The sequence below is a fragment of the Carassius auratus genome, chromosome 4 (assembly GCF_003368295.1).
Source record: "Carassius auratus strain Wakin chromosome 4, ASM336829v1, whole genome shotgun sequence".
Taxonomy (NCBI): domain Eukaryota; kingdom Metazoa; phylum Chordata; class Actinopteri; order Cypriniformes; family Cyprinidae; genus Carassius; species Carassius auratus.
The window spans coordinates 17,053,952-17,069,151 of record NC_039246.1 but is presented as its reverse complement, the minus strand read 5'-3'; the positions used below and the strand labels follow the sequence as shown (position 1 = coordinate 17,069,151).

Below are 15,200 nucleotides of genomic sequence, written 5' to 3'. Positions count from 1 at the left end.
CGTTGACTCTAAATGAGCAGTTAAGTCATCCCAAAGATCTGAGGGACGAAGCAAACAAACGCTCACCGGCAGAGACGCATGAGGTCGGTGAGATATCTGCGGATGCTTTGCTCGTCACATGCATCTGTGGTTTTATTCTTCCCCCAGCAACTTATTTGCGGTTTCTGCGCGTGCCTTTGGGTGGTGGCGGTACCCGTCGATGCTGTTTGGACAGGTTTATTCTGGAAAGCGTCAAACTCTGTCTGATAATGGCTTTAAAAGTTGAATTTTTTGACTACTGTGCCTGCTCTTTTTAAAATGCAAATTACTATAGCTTGTTTTTGTGTTCTCTTTGATGCCTAATCGTTTTTTTATGAACGTCAGAATTGCATTGGACGATATTCGTACATGGCTGACAGTGAATGACTATGGCTTTTATGTTAGATGTGATTTCTGGGGTTAATTCTCTTTTTAACGTTGCATTTTTTATTCCAGTGTGTAAATGCCATGTCATGGTCAGCACTGGCCAATGTCCAGAAATACGGAGAGAGTTAAGCTCCTATCATTAAACGTTTATCATGCAGGCAGTGGTGATTTTTGTGTATAACCTTCCTATATGTGCGTGCTGAGATTTCCATTTTAATATTTATTGTCATTGAATGACTGTACTCCTAGCATGATGAACCAGGATGGTCTAATCCCTTAAATGCTTTTAACTTAAAGGTAAAGCAAGTTTATGTATTGCAGACATTTAAAAAAGTACATTTGGAAGTATAAATTAAGTGCAATGTGAAGAGAGAACTAAATGTAGGGGAAAGTCTAACTGAGAAATGTATTAAGGGTTTAAAAATTTAATTCTGTCACTTATTCACACACACGTCAAACCTATATGACCTCACAAGGAGATTTTTGTGAAGCGTTAGGCCTATATAGTTAACTAAAACCATAAAGCATGAATTCAAATGTTTATTTATTTACATTTTGTTTTTTTAACAAATTAAGCATACATCGTAAACACCTGCCATTTTTAATTCGTCGAACTTGACTTACTGATATAAAGTCAATAAATTCTGACATTATCAAATCTAACTTCATAAAAATGACAAGCACAAAAAAATAAATTTGCTAAAAATGTAACCATGAAAATGTAAATTAAGTCAAATGTAACTTTTAATTAATTGGTAATATCTATTATAGTAGTTTTGAGATTGTGTGATGCTGCATCCACATCAATAGGTGTCAGTGTAAAGGACATGACCACTGTGATATTGATTTTTTTGTTTTTATAAATAAGGCTATATAAAGGATATACTATGTTACTCCACAATACATAATAGTATTCCATCCCGAGTATGGCTATAAACGTCTGTCTTTTTATTTCCGTAATAGTGTGATCTTTGTTCATTTCCCTCTGCTTCAGAGAGACCAAGATCATGGTTCAGCTGTCACCATCTCGGACTATAGAGACGTTGACTCCGTCAGAGTTGACAGTGGAGAAGGAGGATGGCCAGGGTAGTCCTAAATCAGACTCCCCTCGAGTGCTTACTGCCTTCCAGTTCACCCTTAGCCCCACCACGACCACCTACTATGGCTACGAGCAGTACATTGAGGAAGGACTCATCTGCCTCAAGCACAAGATCCGTAACATTGAGAAAAAGAAGGTGCCTTTATTCTGTTGTTTAGGCAGAAATATAATTGGATGGATTGTTTTGCTTTACTGCATGTGCTTCAGTCCTGTCCATGTGCGCTAAACAAAGCTACTTTTATCTTCTTGCAGCTGAAACTGGAAAGCTACAGTGAGAAGCTAAAGAAGGGAGACAAACTTAATCAAGACCAACTGGTAATAGCTCTTCATTTTATGTGTTGCATCTTGGGAAATGGGGTTTGTTTTAATATGACTCATGTGTGGTAATGCTGTAGGAAGCTGTGGGGAAGTACGAGGAGGTGGTCCACAATCTTCATTTTGCCAAAGAGCTCCAGAAGACAATTGGCGCTCTAACACAAGATGTAAGGTTCATGCATTCATGAAGTACGGTGTGAAAATAAACCGTTCTCCCTATTTCACTGGATCTTCTGATTTCTGCATAGTTGTTGAAGACTCAGCGCAAAGTTGCTCGACAAGAGAAGGTGATGAGGATTGAAGAAGAGAGGAAACGTCTGAGCTTGACGCTCCAGGTGCAATACGTCCTCCACAGTCTGCAGAGAGAGGATGTTCGGAGGAACTTCTGCAACATGAGACAACATTCCCGTTACCTGTCCACACAGGACATGGAGAGCTTGCTGGATCTGGCGTCATTATTGGGATGCAAAAGAGACCATAGCATGAGGTTTGTGCCTGATACGGTCTTCTGCTTTATAGTCAGAGTTTTGTGGTGTTTAAGTAGTTTTTTTATTTTTTTTTTATTTTTTTTACTGCTAACTTTACAATTAGGTACTGATTTCCTGCATTTGCTTTTTGTGTTCTATACTTCAGTATTTGTTACTAATGTGAAATAATAGACAGCTAGCCAAAAAAACTAAAGTGGAATAATAATTATTTTATGCCTGACAAGGGTGCTTCTGGTTACATTACTGTATTTGGGGTCTTTTTTTAGCCTGTTGGAATGGTATGATCTTCCTTTTGTGTTTCATGCACTAGTTTAGAGGATCAGATGGAACAGGCTGCTATTGTTTACTGGGAGCTTCTGGAAGGGAAAGAAGGACCAGTTGCTGGCTCAACATGTGAGTTTCTAGCTCTTTCTGTGATTGTCAAATTAATTTTTATTAAAATGCTATAGGATATGCTATAACAATTGTGTATAAATTTGCTGCAAATTTGGTAATCACATTTGTGTAATGTGTATGTAAAGAAAAGAAATGTAATATATAAATACTTTACACAAAATAAATGCATACCCTTCCATTTAATTTATTATTATTGATGATGATTAATACATGTATAAATGCATTAGTACATTACACAAAATAAATGCAATATCAGTCCTTTGTATTATTGATGCATGTAAATGTATAAATTGTGTAATTTATTTTTAAGTTGTAATAAGAATGAAAATAAGTATATAAATGCTTACATGCACAAAATGTCCTTACTACTTTTGTTGTTGTTTTTTTATTCAAGGACAAACATAACAGAATAAATAAAAATGTATGTTTTGTCTATGCTGTAGTCTGATAAAGAGCCTGCATGCTCAATCACCTGTGTGATAGTTTTATATTAAATGTTTGTAATTTTGGAGTCTAGATATGCCAACTTTTTTTGTTTTCATTTATAATATGTATATGCCCTAGAAAACATTTAGTTCCTTTTGGAAAGCAAAAGGAACCCACTTCTATATCAGTGTTGAGGGTACAAAGACAAAAAATGACTTCTTTTATGACGCTGTCATTCTTCAACAGATAAGCACATGAAGGCGAAGCTACTTCAGCTAGTGGACTGTGGCTTTTTTGATCACATACCACTTTCTAAAGTTGACAGTCAAGAGAAGGCCGAGACCCTAAAGGCAGACCCTCCAAGGCCTTGTGGACTCTCAAGTGAAATTTCATTCAATTTTACCTTCAAATGTGTCTAAACAGTCATAAAATTAACTGAATGCATGTTGTTTATATTTCTGCATTTTAGCGCTGGTGAAGCTGAGCTCAAAAGAAGTGCCTTCCAAAGAGGTAAAAACAAGTGATGTATTAAATACCATGGCTTTACATTATAAAGTCTTCAATGTGCAATTCAATAACTTCTCAATGATGCCAGTTTCTTAACAGACAATACCTACCTGTGACAGACGTCACTGAGCGCAGACCGGATGAGAAGCCATCGCCCCGTAGTTGGAAGGAGGAGCTTTTGGCGTTGAAGGAAAGGGAGCCTCCAGACTCATGGGAAATGGAGTTTTTGGATCCTCCTGCATCCTCTCAGTCCCCCATACAGAAGCCATGGAAAGGAGCAGCAGGATTGATTCCTAAGACTGCAGACATCGTAAAGAGACCCACCGTTGACCCCAAGGAGGTGATGCCGTTAACTTCTTGAAATGGCACTTGACCTGAATTGGAAATTATTTCCCAATGTTATTCCTTCTGGGTGAATAAAAATGGAAATGCAGACAATGTATTAAAATACTGGAAAATAAGTTTATCCAACCTACTCACCCCCCCCCCCCCCCCCCCCTTACCAAATACAAGAGTTTATAATACAATATGTCAGTCTTTGTCTACTTAATGTATGATGTGTTTTTTTTTCTAGAGACGTCAAAGGAAGACCAAGGGGGAGCAGGACTCTAAACCAGTGAGTTATTTACATTACCGTAATCGTAAACTCTTAAGTATTTCAAAGCAGTTAAAGTGTTCTTTTTATGCTTTATTCTTTCAGATGCATGTGGCAGTGGAAGTCTTCAGCTCTCCATCTCCATTACCGAAAGACCCTGCTCAGCGCAAACAGCAGCTGGAGTCTCTGATGGACCAGATCTCAGGATCCTTCAGTTTCATGCAGGCATGCATTTAAAAATTAAATGCTCAAAAAAGGCAACAATACAACTAATTTGCTGCAATACAATTTAATTTTCAGATTTTTCTTCAATTAAAAAAAATATCAGTGTTCACGGACATTTCCTAGAATTTTTTTTTTCTTCTGTTTGCAGGAGTCTCTTCTGGATGGAGAAACTTCCCCCTTAAACAGTCAAACAAAGAGATGCCATCCATCTCCAGGCTCCTCTACTCCTATTGGTACATGAGTGCTCCATTTTAAATCAGTCAGACAAAATGTGCTGAAAATACTCACCCTTTGGTCATCCAAGATGTAGATCAGTTTTTCTTCATCAGAATAGGTTTTCCATAACCTCAATTGCTCATCAATGGATCCTCCCAATAATGCACAAGTAATCCACATAATTCCAGTTTATCAATTGAAGTCTTGTGAAGCTACGGTGGCACCCATTCACTGCAGAGGATCCATTGGAGAGCAAGTGAATCTACAGCACACCTTGGATGGCCTGAGGGCAAGTACATTCCTTTTAAACTGATCCTGAAAGTCTGTTTCTTTTAACATGTAGCACAGAGGGAATTAACTAAAAGCCCATCAGATATTCTGCCACAATCCCAGCGGGTGAGTATATTTGACTTGATGGGAGCTTATTTTGTATATAATAATGTGGTCACTCTTCCCTGTAGTTGGCTAATGTGATCTTTATTTTCTATTGGTAGAGCACTCCACTGCAGATCCTGCTGTCTGGAGATGGTAAAGGTTGTCTGTCAAATGAAGACCTATCTATAAACGACTCTGACCTTGATCTACATCATGAAGAGAAGCCAAATGTAAGGTGTTTTTGTGTGTGTGTGTGTGACTGTACAGTTGTTAAAGAGTTAGTTCACCCAAAAACGAAAATTGGACTGCGTTTTGCTCACCCCTGAGGCATCCTAGGTGTATGTGACTTTATTCTTTCAGACAAATCCAGTCAGAGTTACATAACATTTTCTTTGATCTTTCAAACTCCATCATTGCAGTCACCGGGTGTTGCATTGCTTCAGTCCAAAAGAAGTTAAATAAAAAGCGTCTCTTGTAGTGAAGTGATTAGTTTTTGAAGGAAACACCATATTAAAACAAACCTAGGATGCCTTAGGGTGAGTAAAATGCAGCCTAATTCTCATTTTGGGGCAAACTAACCCTTGAAAATGTATGCTTCCAAATAGCAGCTTTCACACATGCTTATTTTAAATATGCTGTAATGGTAACTGTTATGTTTGCAGAAGCAAGGTGAGCGCTTCACCTCTCCTCCACTGTACCGCAGGGGATCCTCCATCTCAGTCCCATTAGAAAACCAGAGCACTGTACAGGTATATAGATGGACAAACTAGGAATGTCTCATGTGCGCTTTATTTTATTTTTTGTCCCATGCATTTTTTTTTTTTATTTGAGGTTTGGGTGTTTTATTTATACATGTATTTTTTTTAATTATTAATTTACTTTTTTTTTTTAAGGTTTGAATTTTATGCACTTTCCATTTTTGGTGTATTCAATAATTAATATGCTAATTTCTGTGCTTAATGTTTTAACTTTATCTATATTGGCCAGAATTAGTTTAAAAGGGTTTTTAATCTTGATCTAGGATGTTTTGCCGATGGGCTTTCACAAATTTAAATGACTGGAGAGGGCATGTGGTACCACAAATCCCGTACATTTGAGATTGCTTTTGTTTTTGTATTTCAGGCAGGAAAGCAGACGTTATGCAATGGAGTATCAACCACAGTGTCAGCCACGACATTTTCCACTCCACCCAGTCACAGATCTGTCAGTGCAGAAAACACCTTCCAAAACATTCACTCAGTTAGGCATAATGCTTGTCCTCATGCATCCAAAGTCCCTAACATAAATTCCACTTATTTAAATGATGCAAAACATTTAGTTTAACTGGTTCACTTGAAGCTCCAGCTTCCCTCTTTTCTTCAGGTGTTTAATGTGGCATCTTTGCCCATCAGTGAGAGCTCAGGGATAAAATCAGATGAGAGTGGATTCTCCGAGTCCATGCATCAGAGTTACACATCGGCCAAATCCCAGAGTTACTCAACTGCCAGCACCCAGACACCACCTGAACTCAGCCTACCTGAAGATGATGTACAGATTGGTAAAACATGCATACATGTATGAATGTATAAAATTGACATGTTCCCCAAAATGATCCCCCTCCCAACACTCAACACATTTTTTTTTTAATGCATTATAGTTAAATATGCTTATTTCCGTGTCTTATTCTTTTGTGTGCTTGCAGAAGGCCAGTACCAGCTGGAGTGTCCTGTCAGTGTAGGTGGTCATGTGTTTTCTGGCTCTCAGCCACAGTCTCGTCCGGGTCAGTCCTGCTACCCCCGTGGTACAGCGAGAGGTATGACGCGTGCAGGCAGGGGTTTGGGTCACTCATACAGATCACCTGGTGGCTACAGAGGTACCTTCCTCTTCCTCGGTCTTCACGATCTTTCACCTTTACATTTCAGTGTGCAGATCACATTATAGAGGTGTATTTCTTGACTATAACAGACCCGGTGCATTGTCATTCTTGCACAAAAGTTTCTGTAAAACTGTGGCTTTCTGTAAAACTCTTTTTGTAAAACTTTTTTGGCTGATTAACAGGTGGTTATGATGCCTACAGAGTAAATCTACGTTCTCCTGGAGGGGGCTTTATATCCCAGACTCATACCACACACAGAGACCCTGCATCTGCCTTTTATGTGTCCAGAGTAAGTTTGATTACCCAGTTAAAAATGTTTTTACTTATATACTCTTTAAATCAAAAGCTGGTCAGTTCTGTTCTTTATTTTATCTAAATAATTTTTATATTTAATATTTGTGTATTTTAATATTGGGTTAGTGTTATTGATCTATACTTTTAATTATCTATTTTTTTTATTTTGCTAACAGGAGAATGGGTATCAGCAGAGCTTCAAACAAGGTGGAGGCACAGCAACTCAAAGGAGCAGTGGTATGAGCCACTGATCATACACACATTGATATCTTCTACAACTATATTAAATACTAATACTTTTTAAATGAAGAGTTCAGATGCAAAACCCTCTTAGTGCCATGTGAAATTTTATTCTAAAATTAGTATTTTTCTTGGGCTTCTGTTTATGTTCAGTTATTTAATTTTTATGGCAATTAAGAAAATAACCTATTCCTTGTCATTAAAGTGAAATGAAAAAATCTACACATAGTAGCCCGATAAAAAATGTTCCTGAAAATATTGTTTATGCTATATGATATATATATAACTTTTTAATCATTTGATAGCACTACTCATAATACAAAGTGATATCCTTAACTCTGTGGTTTGTCTGTATCTCCTCTCCTCTTTAGCCGGTTGGAGTGACTCCTCTCAGGTGAGCAGCCCGGATCGGGAGCGTGTGTATCCGCTCGACTCAGGAATCAGTGACACACACTCCATCCCACCAATGGAAGGGCCCATCACGCCCCAGGGCCCGCACACTCTGATGCCTGTACACGTGTACCCACTCACCCAACTCCGCGTGGCCTTCTCTGCCGCCCGCACAGCAAACTTTGCCCCTGGCACTCTGGACCAACCAATTGCTTTTGACCTGCTGCACACCAACCTCGGTGACCTGTTCGACACGACCACCGGACGCTTCACCTGTCCCGCTGCCGGTGCTTACGTCTTCATCTTCCACATCCTGAAGCTGGCCATCAGCGTACCCTTATACATCAACCTCATGCGCAACGAAGAGGTGATGGTGTCCGCGTACGCCAACGACGGCGCTCCAGACCACGATACGGCCAGCAATCACACGATCCTCCAGCTGTTCCAGGGCGACCAAGTGTGGCTGCGACTGCACCGTGGCGCCATCTATGGCAGCAGCTGGAAGTACAGCACATTCTCTGGTTTCCTGCTGTACCAGGACTGAAAATCTCTAAATAGGCACAAAAAGGGAGAAAGGGTCATTTTGGATGTTTCTGGATAGTTACTCTGCACTTTATTGCGCTTTCGGGTACGCATGGTGCAATTGCATGTTTGAACGTTCATGTTCAATAGTACATAGTCAATGTTAAAGCTAATATAAGTTGTTTGCAGGTGAAAGTTTACAAAGGTTATACTTTTTTTTTTTTTTTTTTTATATATATATATATATTTTTTTTTTCCAGATTTGAGAGCATTTACGGTGTATTTGGATGCACACACTTGTAACCCAAAATAGCTGCATTTAGTTTGCACTAAATTGAAATCCTAACATTGAGGCATCTTCTGGTGTTCCTTTAAATGACCTTGTATGCTCCTCTGCCTATTTTAGAGGAGATGGAGAGATTTGCCAGCCATATAAAAGTTTGCAAAATGGTGCCTTTCGCTGAACACATGCATCGCTTTTCTTTTTTCTTTCTGGTAATACTTGACATGTTGAGCACTTTAAAAATGGAATTAGTGGCCTTGTTGGGGTGTATGTGTTAATCTGTGCGTTTGTCTGTGAAAAATACTGTGAGCAATCACTTGAACACTGACTCTGACGAGAAGAGGTTTAGGCCTGAAATAAAAATGTGCAGTTCACATTTGTGATTTGTGTCATTTGTGCATCAAGTAAAGTGTAAATGCGGTTTGCTCAATATAAGTTAGCAGCCGGGTGACGGTTTAGATTAGTATTGAAGTACAAAGTGTAGGTTTTTCTCAATTTTTAACCACAATTACTTTTGTGGCTCAAGTTTAGTTTTAATTTGATAAGGACTAATTGTCTTCACCTGAAGTTGCTTAGTTGCACTCAGTTTGCCAACGGTAACCAAGCTGAAAGGGTTTTCTCAAGCTTGCTTTGAGGAACAAAGTTTTCACATGCAGGTTTGGAATTAAATTTTTATTTATAATGTCATTTATCTTAAAAAAAATTATATTAACAAAGTATAATTCCCATCACATCTTTGCTGATTTATTCTGTAATTGCATTCGTTTTTTTTTTTTTTTTTTTTTTTTTTTAACCAATCTAGATTATGTATCCGAAATACAAATGTATATTACTTTTATTCGACATTTTCGCATGTTCTGCGTGATACAACTTTATTTAGAAATGTAAACAACAACAAAAAAAAACCTGACGAAACACCCTTATATTTTAAGAGCGGGTCTCTTGCAAGTAATATTTGTCACCTTGACATGTAAAAAGCTTTAAAAACGTAAGCGTTTTCTTCTATTTAGTCGAGATGACATTGCGTCGAGTTATTGAATATGTCGTTTTAAAAAGTTTTGAGATGAACACACGAGGCCGCTGTTGCCCTATTCATTGTTTTCTTCAGTACTGAGCGTAATGGAAAAACAGCCAAACTCGATCAGTAGGACCTCACGCGCTGACATAAGTCCTGCCATGGGCTATTAATGTATCACAAAGCACAAATGTTTACTTTCCACTGCTTTTTTCTAACAGCCGAGTGTGTTTGTTCATTTTGCTTTCAGTGAATGCCTTTCTAATCTAACTGAGTGTTTATTTCTGTTTGTTCAAGGTTATGTACGGTCTTCTAGTAGGCCTACTAAAAGCTTTTAAAGGAAGAGTTGATTCAAAGATGAAAATTCTGTCCTTTCCTCACCCTAAAGCTGATCCAAACCGGTGTTAGTTTCTTTCATCTGTTTAACACAAAAGATGATATTTTGAAAAATGTTGAATGTAGGCATCAACTTTCATGGAAGACAGCTGTTTGGTTCCTAATATTCTTCAGACTATTTGTTTACTATGCTTATTATTACTACACATCATGATATCATTACTTGTACCATGCTGACTTTCACTTTACTATAGTATGTTGATCTTTGTGGTCATGACCGCTGTATAGTGGTCTTTTGCAATTATGTTTCTCTGTGGAGTGTGTTTTTTCGGCTCAACTGAGTTGATCTAGAAAGATTCAGTCGGACTAGTTCTGCATGTTGGAAGCAAATCAAAATTCTGGGAGGGTGAAATTTAACCAACAGCTGGTCTGTAGGACAAGCCTGTCTGCGGTTGACCTGCCCAGACTTGTTCATATAATGCCTCCCCTTCTTAAACCTAGTTTTACCCCCCTTTTTTAGGTCATGTCCCATGTAAACCAACCGCCGCTGCTTCTTACATATACACACACCACCTTCTGCGTTCTGCGAGGTCCCAGGATGGCTGGGATGGTCAGCTTTCTTCTTGCATGCCATGGTCAGACCTTTGAGCAACTGTTCTTAAAAGAAAAAATCAAACCTTTTTTTTTTTTAAAGGAGTCTTGGAGTATAAATAAGTATAAAATTCCCATTTCTCTTTTTCAAGATTAAGCCCGAGGCTTTTCTGATTTTTAGTTCATAACAATGTTGAAGTCATGAGTCATATTCTGAGACCGTGTCTGTCTGGGAAGACACCGTATTCTGGGGTTATATCCCTGGGATTAGTCATAACTAAAAGCCAACAATAAAACTAATAATAGCGGTTTGGTGGCACAAAAAGAGAAAAATAAGTAACTTGTCGACCACAATGCTTTACATTTTTTGGTTTTTGCAAAAGCACCTCAGAATAATACCTGGAAGCCATTTATCTGTGGAAGACAGTGGCTAAATGGTGTATTCACAAGCTGTTAAACGTTTTAGACTAAACAGTCGTTTCTTCCCGTCTCCTGCCTTTAAACTTGATGCTGGTGATTTGTCATCTGCCACAATGTCTTTTCTGAAAGAAACTAGGTGTAGTTTGAGAACAAAAGGGCTGGTGACCATGTCATTAGTGTCAGAGATTTTTACATGTATTTAGTCATCTTGTACAACAGCTGTGTTTAAATGGGTCATTGTTGTAATGCCTGTCCTAGCAAGACACTCCTGGCACGGTTTCAGGCATTTCTATTGACAATCATGTTTAATTCGGACTAAGTTTTAATTACTCCTGAAATGATCATCTTACCTTGTTTGTTTTTTAATTACCCCTATTAGTACTTTAAATTTTTTTAAAATTAATGTACATGCACAAGCGATCACGTTTTTCCAGTCAGGTCAGTAACCTTATAAAGCAGGGGAGCTGAATACTACTTAATTTATCTTATTAACTACTATCATTGGACATTTTCACTCATCATATAAATATTCATACATATTGCTAAGACCATTTCTTGGTAACTGCTCAATTTTGGAGCAAGCTAGCCATACACAACTGCTAAATCGTCTATCGTAACATAAATTAGTCATTGTACCTTTAATTACATTTGCGTATTTGCACCCTGATCTGAGTTTGGTGTCACGGTTTTGCATTTAAGTCCTGAACACTGTGCCCACAGTCTTGCCAAGACTGTGGTGGTGTTTTACATGTGTTTCCTATCATAACGTCTCTTTGTGGCTTGCTTCTGTGCAATAAGCAGCGAGAAAAGGGATATTTTAGAATGATGTTCCATGAAAAGCACTCACGACAACTGATATGTTTGTGTTGTGGGTTGGACTGGCGACAGACTTGTCATATGATTAGTATTGTTCTTTAGAGATGTTAATGTTACTGCTGTATAAATCCTCATTGTGGATGATACATTAAGATTATAGGATCTCCTATTGTCAGCATTTAAAGTTAGTTCATGTTGGCCTTTATCATTGTGTTATTGTGCATTCACTCTATTTTTAACCACTTTTAGCACTGACATTTCTACGCAAAAACATTCCGTAGCAGGGAAAGGCTGTGTGCAAAATAGTTCAGCATAAATTCCCAGCATAACATTGCAGGAAATCCCCTTACAGAGGTCCAGTGCAACACATTTACAGGGTGTCCTGCATTGTTGCAATCGGCATGGGTAAATATCCTATTTTCCGCCCAGGAAATAAACTCTGTAAGCCGCAATAGGGTTGCGATAAGATTTGCGTCTGATTCTGCCAGTGCTGCTGTTGTTTTAATCTCTCTGATAACCATCTTCTCATAACAGCTAGTTAATTGAAAAACAACTGGATTGCTAGTTTACAGGGAACTGCAGAAATATGTTGCAGAGGCTCATGCAGAATGTAACAGAGGCCCAAACACCCAAAGGACGGAATGTTTTCTCACACCCGTGTCAGAATTCAGATGTTTCTCAACAAAAGATCGTCTGTGCGACTTGAGTTTACACCTCTATGAGGAGGTCCTGGTCCAGGTGTGTGATTTTAACCTGAAGCTGCACCCCGTCATTTCTTCCCGTCTGTGCGATCTCACTCCTTCATGTTGAACGTATATTTTTCCTAAACCACCTCCTGTCGTTTAACTCCCCCACTCAATGTCAACATGCCAGTGGCCCTGCAGTTAGTTTAGTCTTGTGCTGTGTTTGGAAAAGCATATTCTTACTATTGTGGAAATATAAAACATTTATCATGGGCAAAGTATGCAAGTTTTCTGTATGCAGTATGAATGCAGCTACTACATATACTTAAAGATATGAAGAATGTAAAAGTATGCTATGCTTACATTCAACTTGCACATTAATTCATGTATGAGTGGAATACCCAGATTTGCTTAAATATGCATTCTGGCTCCATTGTAGTGTATGTGATTGTGCATGCCTATTTTTGTCCCCATCCATGCAGCATTTTTTATGTAGCATCCCATTTTGCATAAAAATATGTGAATGGAAACCCAACTAATGCTATTCGCTTGAATTGTCCTTTTGTTTTGCTTTGTTCAGAATGGCATTCAATTCTTACTACTCCTACAGTGTATATTGTGTGCACAGTATGCACATTTTATATGTACCCAGATGTACTGAATGCTAGATATATCAGTAAGGAGGTATGACAACAATATTAGACTGTATCCGTTTTACATTTGCAGTGAGCAGTAAATGAGTATTCCATTCCGAACATAACAACACTTCTTTTTACACATTGATCTTTTTTACCCTCTACAGACTAAGTCAATATGTGCCATTATAATGTTACTCTATTGATTTAGTGTGATTGTGTTGTAATTTAGAAACGCTGCGTTATGGTTTAAATGGTTTAAATCTGATTTATGTTCATGTTAATGGCTGCCATCATTCTTGTGTTTGTAGGCTGGAAGTGAATTAGTTTGAAGCTCTATATAGCATTGCTGTTTGCAGACCCAGACTGGAGATGATATTGGGGCAGGTTGGAAAGTGCTGTGGTGTGGTTTGACTTGGTGGCTGGCGAGACCCTTAAATTGTTTCCATATGGAAACGAAATGTTAGAGTCGTTTTCAGAACGTGAGTTACTGTTAGCCACTGTTAGCAGTATTGCTGTGAACTAATCTTGCCATATTTCTGGAAGTGACAGCATGTTATGCAGATCTTGGAAATTGAGTTCATTTCTCTCCAGCATTTCTATGCAAAAAAAAAAAAAAAGAAAGCTAACCAGTCTCATGTTAAAAAGTAGCTAATCAACTACACATAAACACAAACGCAAGTGAATTCCATTCTGGCTAACACTGCTAACGCTGTGGTTGTTTTTTCCAGGATGCTTTGTTTGCCATTGTAGGCCTCCATTTCTTATTGTTTGTTGAAGTATCGCTCCGTCTTCCTCTCCTTCTTGTTCTCTTTCATCATTATTTGCTGCAGTAGAAAGATATAATTATAGCTTTCGGGAAATGATGCATCCGTAAAGGCCCCTTTGGGAAAGAATCAGACTGTAAAACGATTCTTTGCCCGCTGTGTATAACAGCGCTATGCTGTGTGGAGAAAGTGTGAGGTAAACAAGTTCTTTCAGCTTTCTCTGTCTATCACAGTCTGAATGGTGAGATGTTTCCATTCTTCTCTCCAATACGTTCAGTGTGGAGTAGACTCCATGTTCACTGAAAAGTTCATCTCCGCCTAACAGCCTTAGTGATGTGAAATTAGCTTTTTCTTGATCTTAAATTAGTCTGTGTCCCTGAGTGTTATGTAATGTAAGGAACGAGGCATTGATCCAGTCCTTTATGGATTTATGTAGCCATGGGGGGTGTGTTTGGAGATGTATGCGTGAGAGTTTCAGAACCACAGCTCTGGGACGGACTGGTTCACATTAGAGTTGTTTATGGTGTGCAAATTATCCAGAACTGATGTTAATCAACAGATGCACATGCACACAAAGCTCTGAGCTCATCTCTTACTCAGGGGTCTGGCACGATGCAAAATGCATCATGGGGAAATTTACAGGAATATTTTGGCGCTGTCGAAACCACCTGAAAAACAACTGCACATTTTGTTTCATTGTGTTTGTGCCTGTATCATACTGACATGGCTGCTGCACTGCATGTTGTTTTAGCCTTTTGCCTCAATTCGAATCACATTTCACCTAAGGATGATGAACTCTGACAATGACAGTCTGTAAATTTGCTGTTAGAGTAACAGATACTGTCGTGCTTCTGTAATATAGCCAATCAACACACGTAATGTAACACAAAGCTTTGTTTTTTTAGAGTCAGCGCAAACGGGCCAACTTTTGATATAAACATTTAAAATTCAGGTAAAAAAAGCAGTAAGCAGAATGCAATGAATGTAGATACACTATAGAAAAATAGACGTGCCTTTCTGATTAAATTATCAGCAGCATATATGTGTAATGGTGATATTCTTCTCAGAGTTAGAAATGTCAAGAAAGTAATTCATTTCATTTAGTCACGGTAATTTATATAGTGAGTTTTGCTTGGCTCTATTATTATTATTATTATTATTATTATATAAATGGTCTTTTGTGAGGCAATCTCTTTAAAATATTTAAGCACATAAATCACAGATAATTATGACAAAAGTACTGTTGTTCAACATACTGAGTATTCGGTGCTTTATATACATTAAAGACTAAGTAAATATTTGGTAA

General features: G+C 38.2%; 1 protein-coding gene across 1 annotated transcript; it reads left to right on the top strand.

Moving 5' to 3' along the window:
• Nucleotides 1-1,118: 1,118 nt before the first annotated feature.
• LOC113056743 (caprin-2-like) lies at nt 1,119-8,552 on the top strand. Its single transcript, XM_026223579.1, has 21 exons — nt 1,119-1,126; nt 1,400-1,640; nt 1,757-1,819; nt 1,900-1,986; nt 2,068-2,306; nt 2,618-2,700; nt 3,376-3,510; nt 3,599-3,639; nt 3,725-3,976; nt 4,211-4,252; nt 4,337-4,456; nt 4,605-4,689; nt 5,016-5,068; nt 5,167-5,277; nt 5,710-5,796; nt 6,170-6,286; nt 6,410-6,584; nt 6,729-6,839; nt 7,085-7,191; nt 7,373-7,433; nt 7,808-8,552. The coding sequence occupies exons 1-21, from the start codon at nt 1,119-1,121 to the stop codon at nt 8,368-8,370; spliced, it is 2,781 nt and encodes a 926-aa protein (XP_026079364.1). The 3' UTR covers nt 8,371-8,552.
• The last annotated feature ends 6,648 nt before the right edge of the window (nt 8,553-15,200 follow it).